Consider the following 16205-nt stretch of genomic DNA (forward strand, 5'->3'; position numbering starts at 1 on the left):
GGGTCTTGTAGTAGAGAAGAGAGATTGGGCTCAACTCTGAATACAGCATGGGCAAGTGTGAATTTATGCCAAGAAGCAGGGTTGGAGTCAGTGGATGGAAAACTACTGAGAGATAAGATCAGTGGTAAGGGAGGATTCTGGCTATATTGACCTAATAGGATTCTAGGGTGATCAAACATCCCCTGGGGGCTGGTAGAGGCTGAGGAATCTGAACATGTATCAAGGGTGATCAGATATCGAGGGTAGGAGATTCTTGCTTCACTGACTTGGTAGGGTTTTTGCTAAAACCTGATTTTACCAGGAAGTACCCAGATAGGCCTAGGAGAAAGATGGGGAAATTGATTAATGTTTGGTGGAGCAAAGAATCTGTGTCAGAGGTTACTTTCTACACACAGTTCTCCATTTTTTTCTTTTTTATTTCAGCATATTATGGGGATACAAATGTTTAGGTTATGTATATTACCCTTGCCCCACCGCGTCTTTTAAGGTTGCGGAAGATCTGGTTCCTTCCTTCCACTTTCTGTTTACTTTTTTTGAATGCTAAATTAAAAAGAAGTTTAAGGAAACATGATAAGGCCATCCAAAGGAAAGTTACTACATTTTAACCCAGACTCAGGAACAGTTTCTACACTGAAGCTGTAGAACCTGGGGTAAAATGCTACACTATTTTGGTCTGAATAGGTCAGACATTGAATACATAATGAATACATTTTTATATATACATATATATATCACCTCTATAAATTATATGCAAAAACTCAGCTCCTGATACTCATGGAAGACTTGTTTTTATTTATTACAGTTCCACAGAAGTAGAAATGCTCATTTGAGAATAACTGGTGCTTACTGTGGTAAGGCCATTCTGTGAAACCAAGCGCTCAGTTGTTCTTTAAAGCAGCTTATGAATCCACTGTGCTTCAGGCTGTAGAATAAAGTAGAAAAATGAAAATAAAAGTAAAAGTTTATTTGTATATTAATTATAGAGAATCCCTGTTGTGTTAAGGACAAAACCAAAGCACAAAATGTCACAGATGGAAGGGAACTTAGATATGATTATTATTTCTTGTTAAAAATGCAGGTCCCTGGACTCCACCCCAGACCTATGACCTCAAAGTCTCTGAAGTGGAATACAGCAATGTTCACATTCGACAAGCTCCCTGTGTGATCTTAATGGCCACTTAAGGGCGAGAAGTACTGAATGCTAGTCCAATAACCAGTGTATGTACAGGAACTGAAGCCCACCAATGTTACATCATTAGTCTAAGCTCTCACAACTTTATTAACAAATGAGAACTTTTAAAATTGAAAATATCATTTAGAAACATAAAAATACATTACAAGTAACTGATAGTCATACCACAGTAACACAAATATTTTCACATTTGCATACTACTGTGTAATCTTTGTCCACAAATGTGGATTTTTGCTTACTTGCAACCCCATGGTATTTTTTCCCTGCTTCCTTCTCTTATAGTATGAACTTTTCCTTCTAATTCTCTAGGCTTAATCATTATAATTTCAATTAATGTATAATAATCCGTTTGAGATTTTACTAAACCCTTCCTATAATTTCACATATTTAGTTTAATTCCAGTATTTTTCTCTTATAGACAGTATCACAATCACCATCTTTGTGCATAGAGTTTGTTTTTTCTTCTGCTCAGTTTTTTATTACAATATATTTTTTTAGGATCTTCTTTTTCTATTTTCTTTTTTTTATTTCAGCTTATTATGGGGCTACAAAAGTTTAGGTTATGTATATTTCCCATACCCCCCACCCCCTCAAGTCAGAGCTTCAAGCGTGTCCATTCCCCAGACAGTGCACATCGCACTCATTATGTAGGTATACACCCATCCCCCTCCCCCCACCCCCTACATCTGTCCGACACACAATTGGTGTTATTCCCAAATGTGCACTTAGGTGATGATCAGGGAAACCAATTTGCTGGTGAGCACATGTGGTGCTTATTTTTCCATTCTTGAGATACTTCTCTTAGTAGAATGGGTTCCAACTCTCTCCAGGAGAACAAAAGAGATTCTATATCACCGTTATTTCTTATAGCTGAGTAATACTCCATGGTATACATATACCACATTTTACTAATCCACTCATGTATTGATGGGCATTTGGGTTGTTTCCACATCTTTACAATTGTGAATTGTGCTGCTATAAACATTCGGGTGCAGATGTCTTTTTTTATAGAATGTCTAAAGCAATCACAGCAACAACAAAAACAAATAAATGGGACCTGATTAAATTAAAAAGCTTCTGCACAGCCAAAGAAACAGTCACAAGAGCAAACAGACAACCTACAGAATGGGAAAACATTTTCACATGCTATACATCTGATAAAGGATTGATAACAAGAATCTATTTAGAACTCAGGAAAATCAGTAAGAAAAAAATCAAACAACTCTATCAAAAAGTGCACAAAGGACATGAATAGAAATTTTTCAAAAGAAGATACAAGAATGGCTAAAAAACATATGAAAAAATGCTCAACATCTCTAATCATCAGGGAAATGCAAATCAAAACCACAATGAGACGTCACTTAACTCCAGTGAGAATGGCCTTTATCCAAAAGTCCCAAAACAATACATGTTGGTGTGGATGTGGAGAGACAGGAATACTCATACACTGCTGGTGGGACTGCAAACTAGTGCAACCCCTGTGGAAAGAAATTTGGAGATACCTTAAACAGATACAAGTAGACCTACCATTTGATCCAGCAATCCCATTATTGGGCATCTACCCAAAAGTACAATACATTTTTGGAGTGGGATTACTGGATCAAATAGTATTGTCCTCTTTATAACTCTTTCTACATATTCCCATACAGGCCCAGAGGAAGGTTGAGCCAGTTGAGACTGGTCCCTTTCTGCAGTCAGCAGTGAATAAATATACCACTGTCACTGAAGCCTCAGCAGTTGTAAAATATATCTTACATAGATAGTACATATAAAATTATATTTTATGTATTTATATAATTATAGATAAGATTCATATGTATAATATATTTTGCTACAATATTAGATACAAAAATGATCTCACAGTGTTGCTTTGATTGCTTAACATGGTTGATATTTTTTCATGATTTTGCTTGTTATATTTGTTTCCTCCTATTTGAATTATCTGTTCTTATTTCTTGACCTTTTATTATAAGGATTCTTGGTTTTACTCTCAGAAATGTGACTCATCATAGAACTATTATTTATAGTTTAGCATTTTTTATATATCTTTATGCCTCCCAAATAATTAGGACAAATTGTTGGCTAGTTCTAACTTTAAATAAGGTGGAATAACTTTTACCTATATATTGTGATTTGGGACAGGCAGTAGAAGTGCTGCATTCTAAACCATTTCTATTACCCCAAATCCAGGCTTTTGAAATTCATTCATTTAGATATTGGTTTTAAGATCTTTAAAGGCTTAAATTAAACTGTAATTATTATTGGAAGAGTAACCAAAATTAAATTAATACCTTAGTGAAGAATTAGCTTGACAGCTTAGGGATTGGTAGTAGGTGGTAAGATTATTTCTTTCCATATAGGAAAGAGTATTGGAAATGTACAGAAAATGGGACATTATCTAAGGAAGGCAAATTCTGGAATTAGAATGTATTCTTGACAGTCAGAGGTCAAAAAGAAGACTTCAAATCTCATGGTGGGTTATGTGGAAGGGGTACACTAATCACTTGCATGCTTAGGTCACAGCAAAGTAGCAACAGAGGAGCATAATTATAAAATAGGCAAAAAATTCTTTGGAAATTACACAATTTAAAAGTATGCATCAAAAATGTCACCATGTTACAAACCAGAACTTCTTTCATCTTCCCTTGACCTACTTTAAAACTTAGTATTTAAAAAAAATAAAATTTGTTGAGGAGAGGCATGACAATATTTTACTGCTGCTTTTGTGTCCCTTAGCCTTTCATCATGCCTACTATGCCAGTTGTCAACCCTGTGTCCCACCATCCACTTTGTCTGGTTTCTAGTCTGTAAATTCTGTTTCCTCCCTCAGTTAACATTATTTTTAAGCATTATCCTCTAACCTTACATCTCGTGACACAATTTTACAGCCTGGCTCTGCTATTAACTAGTCGGGTGTTCTTGGATGGAAACTTCCCCATTGGCTCTGCCTGTCTAAATCTTGCTCATCTTTCATGGTCAAGCTCAAATATCACTTTCTTTATCCTTGTTGAATGAATAAATAAATTCATGAACTGAACACTCTAAAAATTCATAGTATCTAGCATCATCTGTGTTCATACAACTGCCCAACAATTCTTTCATTCATCTCTTACTAGTTCTCTAATAAGTGTTGCATTTACTTATTCAATAAATTTTGAGTTTAAGCCACTCTCTTGGGCATTTCAAATATATTAGTGAACAAAATCAAACAGTTTTGTCCTCATGCACCTTACTTTCTAGCAGAAGATATACACACACAATACACCATTATCATAATTAAAAAAGTAAATTATATAGTAGAAGGTAGCAAATTCCATGAAAAAATATAGATGGGATAAGAATGAGAGTGTAGGGGGATTGGAATTGCAATATTAAGTCATGTGGTCAGAGTTGCCTCATTAAGAAGTTGACATTTGAGCAAATATTTGAAGGAGTGAGAGAGTTAACCATGTAGGACTATGAGGAAAGAATGTTTTAGGCAGGGGACATGACCAGTGAAAGAGCCCTAAGTAATATTCCTGGGATATTTGCGGAACAGCAAGGAAGCCAATGTGGCTAAATCAGATTGATGAAGAACAAAAGAAAATGAGATAAAGTTAAAAAGCTTCTGCACAGCCAAAGAAACTGTCACAAGAGCAAACAGAAAACCTACAGAATGGGAAAAAATTTTCACATGCTACACATCCAATAAAGGGATGATAACTAGAATCTATTTAGAGCTCAGGAAGATCAGTAAGGAAAAATCAAACAACCCTATCAAAAAGTGGGCAAAGGACATGAAAAGAAACTTTTCAAAAGAAGATAGAGCAATGGCCAAGAAACATATGAAAAAATGCTCAACATCTCTAATCATCAGAGAAATGCAAATCAAAACCACAATGAGATATCACTTAACTCCAGTGAGAATGGCTTTTATCAAAAAATCCCAAAATAATAAATGTTGGCGTGGATGCGGAGAGATAGGAACACTCATACACTGCTGGTGGGACTACAAACTAGTGCAACCTCTGTGGAAACCAACATGGAGATACCTTAAAGAGATACAAGTATATCTACCATTTCATCCAGCAATCCTATTACTGGGAATTTACCCAAAAGAAAAAAGGACATTCTATAAAAAAGACACCTGCACTTGAATGTTTATAGCAGCACAATTCACAAGTGCAAAGAGGTGGAAACAATCCAAGAGCCCATCAATATATGAATGGATTAATAAAATGTGGTATATGTATACCATGGAGTAATACTACTCAGCTATAAGAAACAATGGTGATACAGCACCTCTTGTATTTTCCTGGATAGAGCTGGAACCCATTCTACTAAGTGAAGTATCCCAAGAATGGGAAAACAAGCACCACATGTACTCACTATCAAATGGGTTTCACAGATTAACAACTAAGAGCAAATATAAGAATAACATTAATTGGGTGTCGGGAAGATGGAGGGGGAGGGGATGAGTGTATACATTCATAATGAGTGTGATGCACACTGTCTGGGGGATGGACATCCTTGAAGCTCTGACTCAGGGGGGCAAGGGCAATATATGTAACCTAAAGTTTTGTACCCCCATAATATGCTGAAATAAAAAAAGAAAATGAGATCAGATAGAAATGAATCAGATTATCTTGGATATTATTGGCAATTATAAGCATTTTGACATTTATTCTGAATGAAATAGCGAGGCACTGCAAGGATTTTTTTGTAAGTTAGTTTGTTTCCCTTAGGTTTAATTCCATTGATTCTAAATACAGTGAACTATATCCATGTAAGCTGTATAAGTCAGTGAATTTTGATAGATAATACACTTTTCAAACTTCTGCCACAATCAAGATTTAGAACATTTCAATCACTCCCCCAACATCCCATGTGTCCCTTCATTGATATATAAAATATCTGTTCTGAAAGCCTATTTCACCTTTCTAGTTTTGAGTGTTCCTATTTTCAGGGAAGATTAGTTTCTTGAGAGAGGGCAGCCAAAAACCAAGCTGTGGGTATTTTTATTTCCTAGGGCAAGACTTTAATTTCTTTGAAAAAAAAAAAACAGGCATGTGTCTGTATATTTCCACTGTTTTCTATAGTGCCTGACACAGAATATTTGCTCAAGAAATATTTGTAGACAGATAAAACAGAAAAATAAAGATTGATGATTCTACTTAATACCAAAAAATTCCAAATATAAACTTTCAACTTATAAAATAAAAACAAATTAGGGCTTGCTCTGCCCAAACCTCAGTCAACAAATATTTATTAATCATGTATATGCCAAATAATTCTGCTGGTGCTATGATGAGTATGAAGGATTGGAAGACAATATTAATATCAACCCAACAAATAGAAAAAATTGTGTTATAGTATTTTGAGGGGAAGTTGACCTTTGAAGAAGATAATTTCAGAGGAAGGGGAAACCAATTGCAGAAAAATGGGGAGTAATATAAATGAAAGAATATAGGTAGTAATCATAGTAATAAAGTCTTATATTTGTATAATGATTTGGTATTTATAAAACACTTTTATATCCTTAGTTCATATTTTAATCTAAGAACAATTAGTTATAATGAGCAAGTTAGGTATTATTGTCCTCACTTGCAGATGACTCAACCCAAATCACAAGAAAAGCTCCCAAAACTAGATAATAGTGGATTTAAATCTCAAATTCATTTTCCTGACCATCTACAACTTAGAAGTTGATTAGTTGAATATAGGGGACAACAGACAAGAGTTTGGATGAGAAAATATTGTAAGGATATAGATTTGGAAATACCTATAAAGAAGTGAAAATGGAAGTCAAAACAATATACGAATGCTCCCAAATAGAGAATGTAGAGAAGAGTGGAGGTCCAAGAACAAACCCATATAATATAACTTTGAGTTAGACATAGGAGGAAGAAGTGCCAGAAACGAAGAGAGAGAAGTATTACAAAGACAGGAAGAATAAAAACCATAATAGTTAAAAGTTCAAGGAAGTTAACGGAGGTGACACATTTCTGATAAAAGCAAGAGGTCACAAGGGAATTTAGACAGGGTCAAGGACATAGGATTTGTTGAAAGGTCATTACAGTGGACCATTCAAAGAGTACTTTTGAAAGAACTGGAGAAAAGGGACAGGAAAGGAGAATTGAAGACAAGAGTGGTGGCACTAAGGAAAATGCTACCAATATGACATTTAAAGTTACAAAAGTAATTAATAAAATAATTAAAAACAAAAGTAGAATCATATTATAAAGAGAGGAGGTGGGATGATGCACATGACCTAAATCTTGATCTATTATGGCAGAAAACCAATAGAAAATGTGTAAAATTGAGGTAGCCATATAAAGATATTATTTAGAGATATAAAAGTAACTAGAAAAAGAAATAAAAGCAGAAACATATTGATATGCACCTGTGTATTTTTCTCTGGGCCATTAAATTACACTGGTACTTGAATATCACTTCATCAAATATAGTGAGATGGTTTCAAAGCAGAGCAACTCTAGTTTTTTTTAATTAAATCAGGTAACAACAGTGTCAGAAATACATGATCTCCCAAGTCATGACTACATATTGTACAAGCATCTGTAAAATCTCTCAAAAAACTCTAGAAATCAGAGTTATACTCAATAATTCTTGTATTTTCCTAAGAAGAATCCCATGTGCTAATAATTTCAATTAAATGTCATCATTATTTTTTGCGTTCTAGTGATTCATTCATTTCTGTTATCTCATTAACCTCATTACAGGTATTCCTTCACAAATACTGGCATATATGTGACCTCTCTCTCTCAGGCATAACTAGAAAATTTCCTACCATGGTAGTAACACAAGTTTGCATTAACACCTCATCTAGTTCAATTTCTTATTTTAGAGATGACAAATCAGACCCAGAATAGGGAAGGGATTTACTTGCCTTGTTTTATCATGAAGTAACACATGTCTCAGGAAAGAAAAGTATAAATTGAACCAGGCCCCAGAGTTCTTATGTATTTATCTTCAATCTGTGTTTTGGATGATATCACATAGAATAAGTACTTTGAAGTGCTCTCTAGCTTTATAGAAACAACATCTACTTTCCTTGAATAGGAATAATGAATAGGCCAGTTTATTATTTATTAAGGATTAGTTTTTGTTTGTTTTAGCCCTTGTTAACAACTACACTATGGGAAAAGGAGGCAAGATGCCTGAGTAGTGACATCAGTTGAAAAAACATCCCAGAAAGAAGGAAAGGCTTTAGATGAGAAAAAATATATATCCCAGTTGTAATTGGGAGGTAAAAGTGCCACAAACTAACAGAGATTCCATGGGAAGAAGTTGCAGAGCAGAACATGAAGGAGCAAGATTTCAGCAGACATCAACCTCTAAGGAATTTGAAGTCCCATGGAAAAGATAGGTGTTTTATTTTTTTCTTCTCTCCCAACACCTCTGACAGACTACAGGCTTCCAAACTGTTGGAGAGCTTCTCTACCCCCACAAGCCCAAAGATGCCACTTCCAGTGAACTGGGAGCTTCTTGAGAACAGAGAACTGTTCTTCCAGCAACATCAGGGTTGCCCCACCGCCACAGATCCAAGCCAAGGTGGTGGGTGCCATACTACTGTTCCACACATTGTGTGCCCTTGTCCTGCCCAGGGAGTTTCCTCCCTTTAGTTTTCATGGCACTGGACCCCACACAAATATATCCCAACATCTGCCTAGACCGCAGTGGTCACAGGGGATCAGTGGGCCCTGGGGGAACTGTGTGATTTCAGAGCTTGGACATTCAGGGTGGGCTGCCTTCTAGGAAGAGGAGAGTGCACCAAGCCAGGGGAGCCCCTTGAGGCAAAGGAGACCAGAGTGCCAGATCTCCTCCATTCAGACTCTTCTCCTCCTCCTCCTCTCCCTCACCCACAGCTGCACTGGGTGAGTTCCCAAGTGGTACACCAGGCTTGGCATGGGTGTATCAAGGGACAATTGAGCTGGGCTCTCAGTAGTGGCTGTTGCCACTCTGTTGGTGCACCCACAACACCCAAGCTTCCACAGAGAGTGGAGCTCATTCATTTCCTCTTAAAGATCTGCAGTTGGTCAAGAGGAGCTCATACTGTGAGCTACCTGCCCACTGGCTCTCCCTGGTACTGCCTGTCTGGATGCTCTGGCAGAGTAGGGCATATCCCAAAGCAGAGGGAAATTAAGCCTGCTTGAGCATTCCACAGGAAACTCAAGACCAGCCTGCTTCTCCCTTGCATGGTTAGAGATTGAACTTGTGGGATCAGAGAACAGGCCAATAGCCTGGATTCCATGCCTCTAGGACTTGATCGTGTTGCCCAAGTGAACAGGGAGGAGATTTGTGAACTAACCTTGGGAGGTTAGGGAGCCCACACAGGCTGATCTAAAATGAGCATACATTGTCAGTACAAGCCACAGCATACTTGTAGAGCACTCTTTCCCTCACAGGAAACCCACACATTCAGTCTGGGGTGGAATCCTGGACAGGAAATTTCCTATCCTGAGGCAGTGCTGCTGGTAAGCTCAGCTAGTTTGGCCTGCTGGTTGTGGCCAGATGCTGGAAGGAGTTCTGTGAGGCAAGGGAAGAGGGAGAAAAATGAAACCCACTCCTGTCGGACAGGCTGTGAATGACAGACTGCCTCTCCCCCATGAGCTGACTTTTTGGCTTGGGGGAGTATCTACAGCCCCTCTCTGGTGGCTTTCCCCAGTGGCCTGGGAGTTGACCCTAGACCCTTGCTTAGACAGCTCTTGTGTCAGCATTGTGGAGCCTGAACACAGGCTCACCAGCCCCAGCTCCACCCAGTCTCACTCCCTCATCTGCCTCAGCTGTGGTGGAGCACAGGAAGGGGTGCCCATCAATCCATGAATTGATTAATAAAATATGGTATATGTATACAATGGAATGCTACTCAATTACAAAAACAATGGTGATCTAGCACCTCTTATATTTTCCTGGATAGAGCTTGAGCCCATCCTCCGAAGTGAGGTATCACAAGAATGGAAGAATAAGCATCACATGTACTCGCCATCAAATTGGCACTAACTGATCAACACTAGGCGACTCACATGGTAGTAATATTCACTGGGGGTTGGGGGATGGGGTGGGTAAACTCACAACTAATGGATGTGGTGAGCATTGTATGGGGGAAAGGGCACGCCTACAATCCTGGCTTGGGTGAGGCAAAGTCATACCATGTAACCAAAATGTTTGTACTCCCATAATATCCTGGAATGAAAAAAAAAAAAAAAAAAGAAACCGTGTCCAAAGCTAGCAGAAGAAAAGACTCACCAAAACGCAGAGAACAACTAAATGAAATGGAAACCAAAAACACAATATAAAGAATCAACAAAACAAAAAGTTGGTTCTTTGAAAACCGAAAGAAAATTGATAGACAACTAGCTATATTAATGAGAAATAGAAGAGAAAGGCTTCAAATAAGCTCAAGCAGAAATGAAAAAGGGAGACATTACAACTGATAACACAGAAGTACAAAATATTATCCATGACTACTATGTAAACTTCTACACACGTGAACTAGAAAAATTAGAAAAAATGGATAAATTTGAGGAAACACAAAACCTCCCAAGCCTGAATATGGAAGAAATAGAAATCATGAAAAGACCCATAATGAATACTGAGATTGAAGCAGTAATAAAAAAAATTTCCCAACAAAATCAACAAAAAAACCTAGCCTAGATAGATCTACAGCCAAATTCTACCAGACCTATAAAGAACAATTGAAACAAAGTCTACTGAAATTTGTCCATAACATCAAGAAGGAAATAATGCCCCTTAACTCTTTCTATGAAGCCTTTATCACTTTGATACCAAAGCCAGGAAAAGAGAAACAAAAAATGAAACCTACAGTGAGAATAGCTTTTATCAAAAATTCCCAAAACAATAAATATTGGCAGAGATGTGGAGAGATAGGAACACTCATACTCATACACTGCTGGTGGGACTGCAAACTAGTACAACCTCTGTGGAAAGTATTATGTTTCACAACTCTTTAGAGTCCTTTTGAACCTTTTGAAGTACTCTTTATTTTTTTTTTACCTTTAAGTCCCCAATTTGTCAATATTCCAGTAAAAGAGAACTATTCTTTAGAGAAAATATCAATTTAAACTTTTAAAACCTCTTTCATTTTAAATCTATTTTGGCCTAAAAATAAAATAGTAAACATACCAAAGGAGCATATCTTGGTTTTGGAGGTGGAGGAGGCATCCTGCACCGACAGAGACGTTTGACCTTAGGTGATGGTAGTAAAGGCTCACAAGGTGGGAGTGGTGGTCTTTCTCTTGATGGAGGAACTCTACCTGTAGTTGTTTTTTTTCCTTTTTCTTTGAATGTTGTCTTTTTAGATGACATTCTTAATCCTCTCTTTAGTTCAGGACCTTCTTTCTTTGAATCTGCAGATGTGCCATCTGATTCATCAACTCTCTTCTTAGTGCCAGGTGTATATAGTGACTCTTCAGATTCAGCATCTGAATCTGTGAACTTTGTGCCCTTTTTAAAGCCTGCCTTGGAAGATGCGTCAGATTCAACATCACTAGACTCTGTGTCCTTCCTTGCATCTTTCTTGGAGTCTTTCTTTGATCCTTTCTTTTCCTTCTTTGGATCTTTCTTGTCCTTCTTTAACTCCACATCAGATTCAGTATCAGTAGATTCTGCACCCTTTTTAGCATCTTTATTTGAATCTTTCTTCTGCTTCTTTTCATATTTTTTACCTTTTTTTGCATCTCCTTCAGATTCAGAATCGGCATCAGTAGATCCTGCATCCTTCTTGACAGACTTCTTTTTGTCATCTTTCTTTGAATATTTCTTTTCCTTTTTTTCATCATTTTTACCCTTCTTTGCCTCCAATTCAGATTCAGAATCAGTAGAAATTGTGTCCTTCTTTGCATCCTTTTTCTTGTCATCTTTCTTTTCATTTTTTTTATCCTTCTTTGACTCTTTCTTTGCACCCTGTGAGTCTCCAGATTCAGCATCAGTAGACTCTGTGTCCTTCTTTGCATCCTTTTTCTTGTCATCTTTCTTTCCATTTTTCTTGTCCTTCTTTGAATCTTTCTTTGCATCCTTCGAGTCTCCAGATTCAGCATCAGAGCTCTTTGCATCTTTCTTTGTGTCCTTCTTTGCAGGTTTCTTTGAATTATTCTGGGAGTAATTATTTACCCATGCATCAAAATCCATGGATTCAGCACCAGCCTGTTCTAAATACATCATTAAATCCACATTTGAACTATTTTTTGAGCAAGACTCTGATTTAGCATCACGATTACTCTTTGAGCTCTTCTTAGAATCATTCTCTAGATTGTTCTTTGTAAATATGGATTCAGTGTCTGTCTCCTTGGAATTATTCGAATCTTTCTTATCTTTTTTTGAATGCTCTTTTGAGACTACCCTAGAATCTTTGGATTCTGGATTTGTTTCTGATTTTGACTTTGACTTCTTATATAGTTCACTTTCATGTGATGATTTTGATTGAGTTTTACCTGATTTACATCTTTTAGGTTTCTCTTCTTCCTCATCTTTTCCTGTTTTACTCAAGTCTAGATTTGCTGCATGTGGGCCTGTTTTTTTCTTAGATTCTTTATTCAAAACCATGCCTTTTTCTTCATCTTTGGACATTTTAGATTCTGTTTTTTTAAGATGGGTTTTGGGAGTATAAGGATGCCTGTATGGAGCCTGTCTCCTGACAGCTAAGTAAATAGAAGGCCTTTGGAAAAATTTTCTTAAAGAATGCCTTATCCATATATGAGCTGGCTTCTGACCTTCCTGTAATTTTCTTTCATCATGCCTCTGAAAAGATTGATTACATTAATGGTAAGCATTTGTGAATGAGTTATAACTTTTTATATTGCAACATAAAATAGTTTTTCTTTTCCTTGACTATTTAAAATTAGAATTTTTTTTCTCTCTTTCAAGGTTATTGTGTCTGAGAGAGAGAGAGAGAACTCTACTTTGGAAATAAATGGAAATGACTTTAGGGGAAATTTTAGGATTCCTTTAATGATTCATATTGGGATTGGAGCAGGTCCACAATAATCCATGACATTCCAGAACTTGCTCTCACAATAAGTAGGGGGTTCCTTTTAGAAGCTTGTTTTGGAGAGATTTTTGGGACAAACACCCTTCATCCTCAAATTAGCTCAGAAATAAGTTTATCCCCTTGAAATTCACCATGACAATTTTGTGATAATTATAGCTTTCAGCCCTAACCAAATTGCTAATCCTGCTTTCAAGATTTCTGGTCAAATTGAGAGCCTGATACCCCACTGTATTGAAAAAATCAAAGACAAAAAATTGAAAATCTTGCTATTAACTCCAAATTGTTTATTGTCTATCATTTTAGTGAATCAAGCAGAAAATCATGGAATCAAGAACACTTGTTACATTGTTTTCTTGGATTCTGACTTAAACCAATAGTGAAAGTTGTTTCAAATGAAACAATCAAATGTTTGATCCACATTAATTTGCATAGCAGATATGTAATTTATTTTCAACTCCCACACAAACATTTGTCAACTCTGGTTTTCATAAGTAGCCACAGTGACTGATTTTAGACTTCTTAAATTCATTTAACTATTCAGTAGAGGTGACAATAATCAATTATAGCATGGAATTAAAATACAACACTGAAGAGATGAATGAACATTTGATCACTATAGATATAATGAATGGCCCTTGAATAAATGCATTGAATATAACTTTGTTTTGGGAGATGCTTTAAAAATATTTTGATATCACAATGGGTAATCCATGTATGTTGATTTATCTTTTTGCTAATTGATAGGATAACTCTACTTTATAGAAGCAGTAGAAAACTTTAATCTCCTGGTAACAAGTATTCTGAATTTCAGACTTAAAAAAATGAGGAGGCCCTGAAACCTGATCAAAATCAGTTCCTGCTATACAATTCAAAGTTTAGATGCTTTTACAGCTGATAAACATTTCCTGATAGACCCCACCAGTTGTAGCATTGGATTCTTCAGCTTTCATAGACTATTAGCTATTACATGCCTTTGATGTGGAGAATCACATACAAATAAAAGTTTATCCGAAATAGGTGAGGGCAATCTGTTGTACAGAGAATTATAAATTTAAAAAAATCTGCTTCCAAAAGGTGGTAAAATCCAAATTAAATATGCCTTATTTATATTTATATATGTTGTGCCAATGTAGATTTAGTTTTCAAAATGATCTTTTCAATACTTACAGGAACTGTGACTTGTGACTCTGAAGGTCTTGATCTCTTTTTTCTACCTGGCTGGGGTGGTTTGGGAAATGTCAAAGCAAAGTGTTCTTGATTCCATGATTTTCTGCTTGATTCACTGACTAAAATGAGAGAAGACAATAAACAACTTGGAGTTAGGAGCTAGACTTTCATGAGCACTCAAATATTTCCAAGTAAGAAACATATCATTTAAATTAAACTAAGTTATAACTCAAAATATATATTTTCCCCTTAGAGTTTGTAGGGGTTTTTTGGCACAGCAATTATGGAAAATATAAGCTGATTTCCTCATTTTGCATTGAATTATGTTTTAATTGACATTTGTAATTTTATTTTCTAGATTAAGTCAATTTTCACAGATAGTTACTTAAATCATGCTGGTAAAATAATATAATCAAACAGTAGGAATGGAAAATAGAGAAAACTTTACTATTTCCTTTCAAACATCTCCATAATCTCTTGTATATTGGTTTCTTTTCTTAATGTAATTTTTTTTAGATTGCAGACAATGTGACTTCTCCTTCCATAGTCCCCATAATAACTAGCACAACAGTGAGTATTAAGTAGTCGGTGAAAGTCTTGATTGATTAAATGAGTGTTTATTTTAGCACCCTTCTGACGTCAGTGGCATCCTAAGCCACAGAAATTAGGGCCCCAGACCGAAATACTGCATTCAGTTCTGGGAACTCTATTTAAAGAAGGGCATATGTACACTTGAGGACATCCAGAATAGAGTAATCAGGAAGATCAAACTATCTGAGAACTATGTCAAAAGAGGAAGTGGTGAGGAAACAGCTCTCCTGGAAATGAGTACACTAATGATAGGTGGGATAATTAAATTTAGATATTAAAGAACTACTATATGGGATAGTAGTAGTGATAATAATAATAGCATAGCTGCAAACTGCTAACACTCATGTAGTGTTTACTATGTGCCAGACTGTGCTTTAAGCACTTTAGTCAACTCATTTACTCCATACAACAACACTTGGAATTAAATAATATAATTGCCTCCATTTTACAAATGTGAAAAATGAAACACAGAGACAGATAGATTAAATTATTTTCCACAAATCATAAAACTAATAAGTAGCAGAGTTAAGATTCAAACACAGATGGTTTAACCCCAGAGCCCATGTTGCCTTAGGGAAAGGCTAGAACCAATGGGTAACATTTATAGCACTGCAGGCAGATTTCAGCTCAATATACCATGGCCCATTTTCCCAAAGTTGCATATGTTCAACAAATGGACTGTTCACTATCCACTTTCATCTCTCTGACTATATTTGCCTTCTATACTTTGAGTTTTGTAATTGTGACTTTTAAACACAAGGGAACCTTATGCAAGTAAGGTTGGTGTGTATTATCAAAAAGAACAAACTAAATAAATCTTTCATTTTAAACCAGCTAATACAAACTCACATCAAGGCCAGAAATATATTGAACACACACACATACACACACACACACACCCAACATACAGATATGTGTATGCAAACATAGATACTTGTATTATTTTTTTTTACTTATTATTTACAATTTCAAAAATACTGTAAAATATTGTTAATTTAATTATGTAAGATTTCAACTGATAAAAATTTAGTTCTTAATGGTTTTGTTGAAACATACATACTCATTCTACAATCTTATTTTTAGAACTTAGAATTTTTATATAATTTCAAACATACAGTGAAGTAAAACAATACTATAAAGGAATTCAGTGCAGTTTCTGCTTTATCACATTTAGTGGAGGATACTAGTCATTAGTTCCAAAGTTATTTTCAAATCTAAAAAATATTTAATTTCAAGGACTAAATCCTT

General features: G+C 36.0%; 1 protein-coding gene across 1 annotated transcript in view; it reads right to left on the reverse strand.

Moving 5' to 3' along the window:
• CYLC1 (cylicin 1) overlaps positions 1-16205 on the reverse strand; it is a 101212-nt gene that overhangs the window by 38803 nt on the left and 46204 nt on the right. Inside the window, exons 6-7 of the mRNA XM_069464242.1 lie at positions 14371-14485; positions 11336-12962 (exon numbers count right to left, since the gene is read on the reverse strand). Of these exons, the coding sequence (XP_069320343.1) occupies positions 11336-12962; positions 14371-14485 (1742 nt within the window). The remainder of the gene's footprint in view (positions 1-11335; positions 12963-14370; positions 14486-16205) is intronic.

The sequence above is a fragment of the Eulemur rufifrons genome, chromosome 30 (genome assembly GCF_041146395.1).
Source record: "Eulemur rufifrons isolate Redbay chromosome 30, OSU_ERuf_1, whole genome shotgun sequence".
Lineage (NCBI taxonomy): Eukaryota > Metazoa > Chordata > Mammalia > Primates > Lemuridae > Eulemur > Eulemur rufifrons.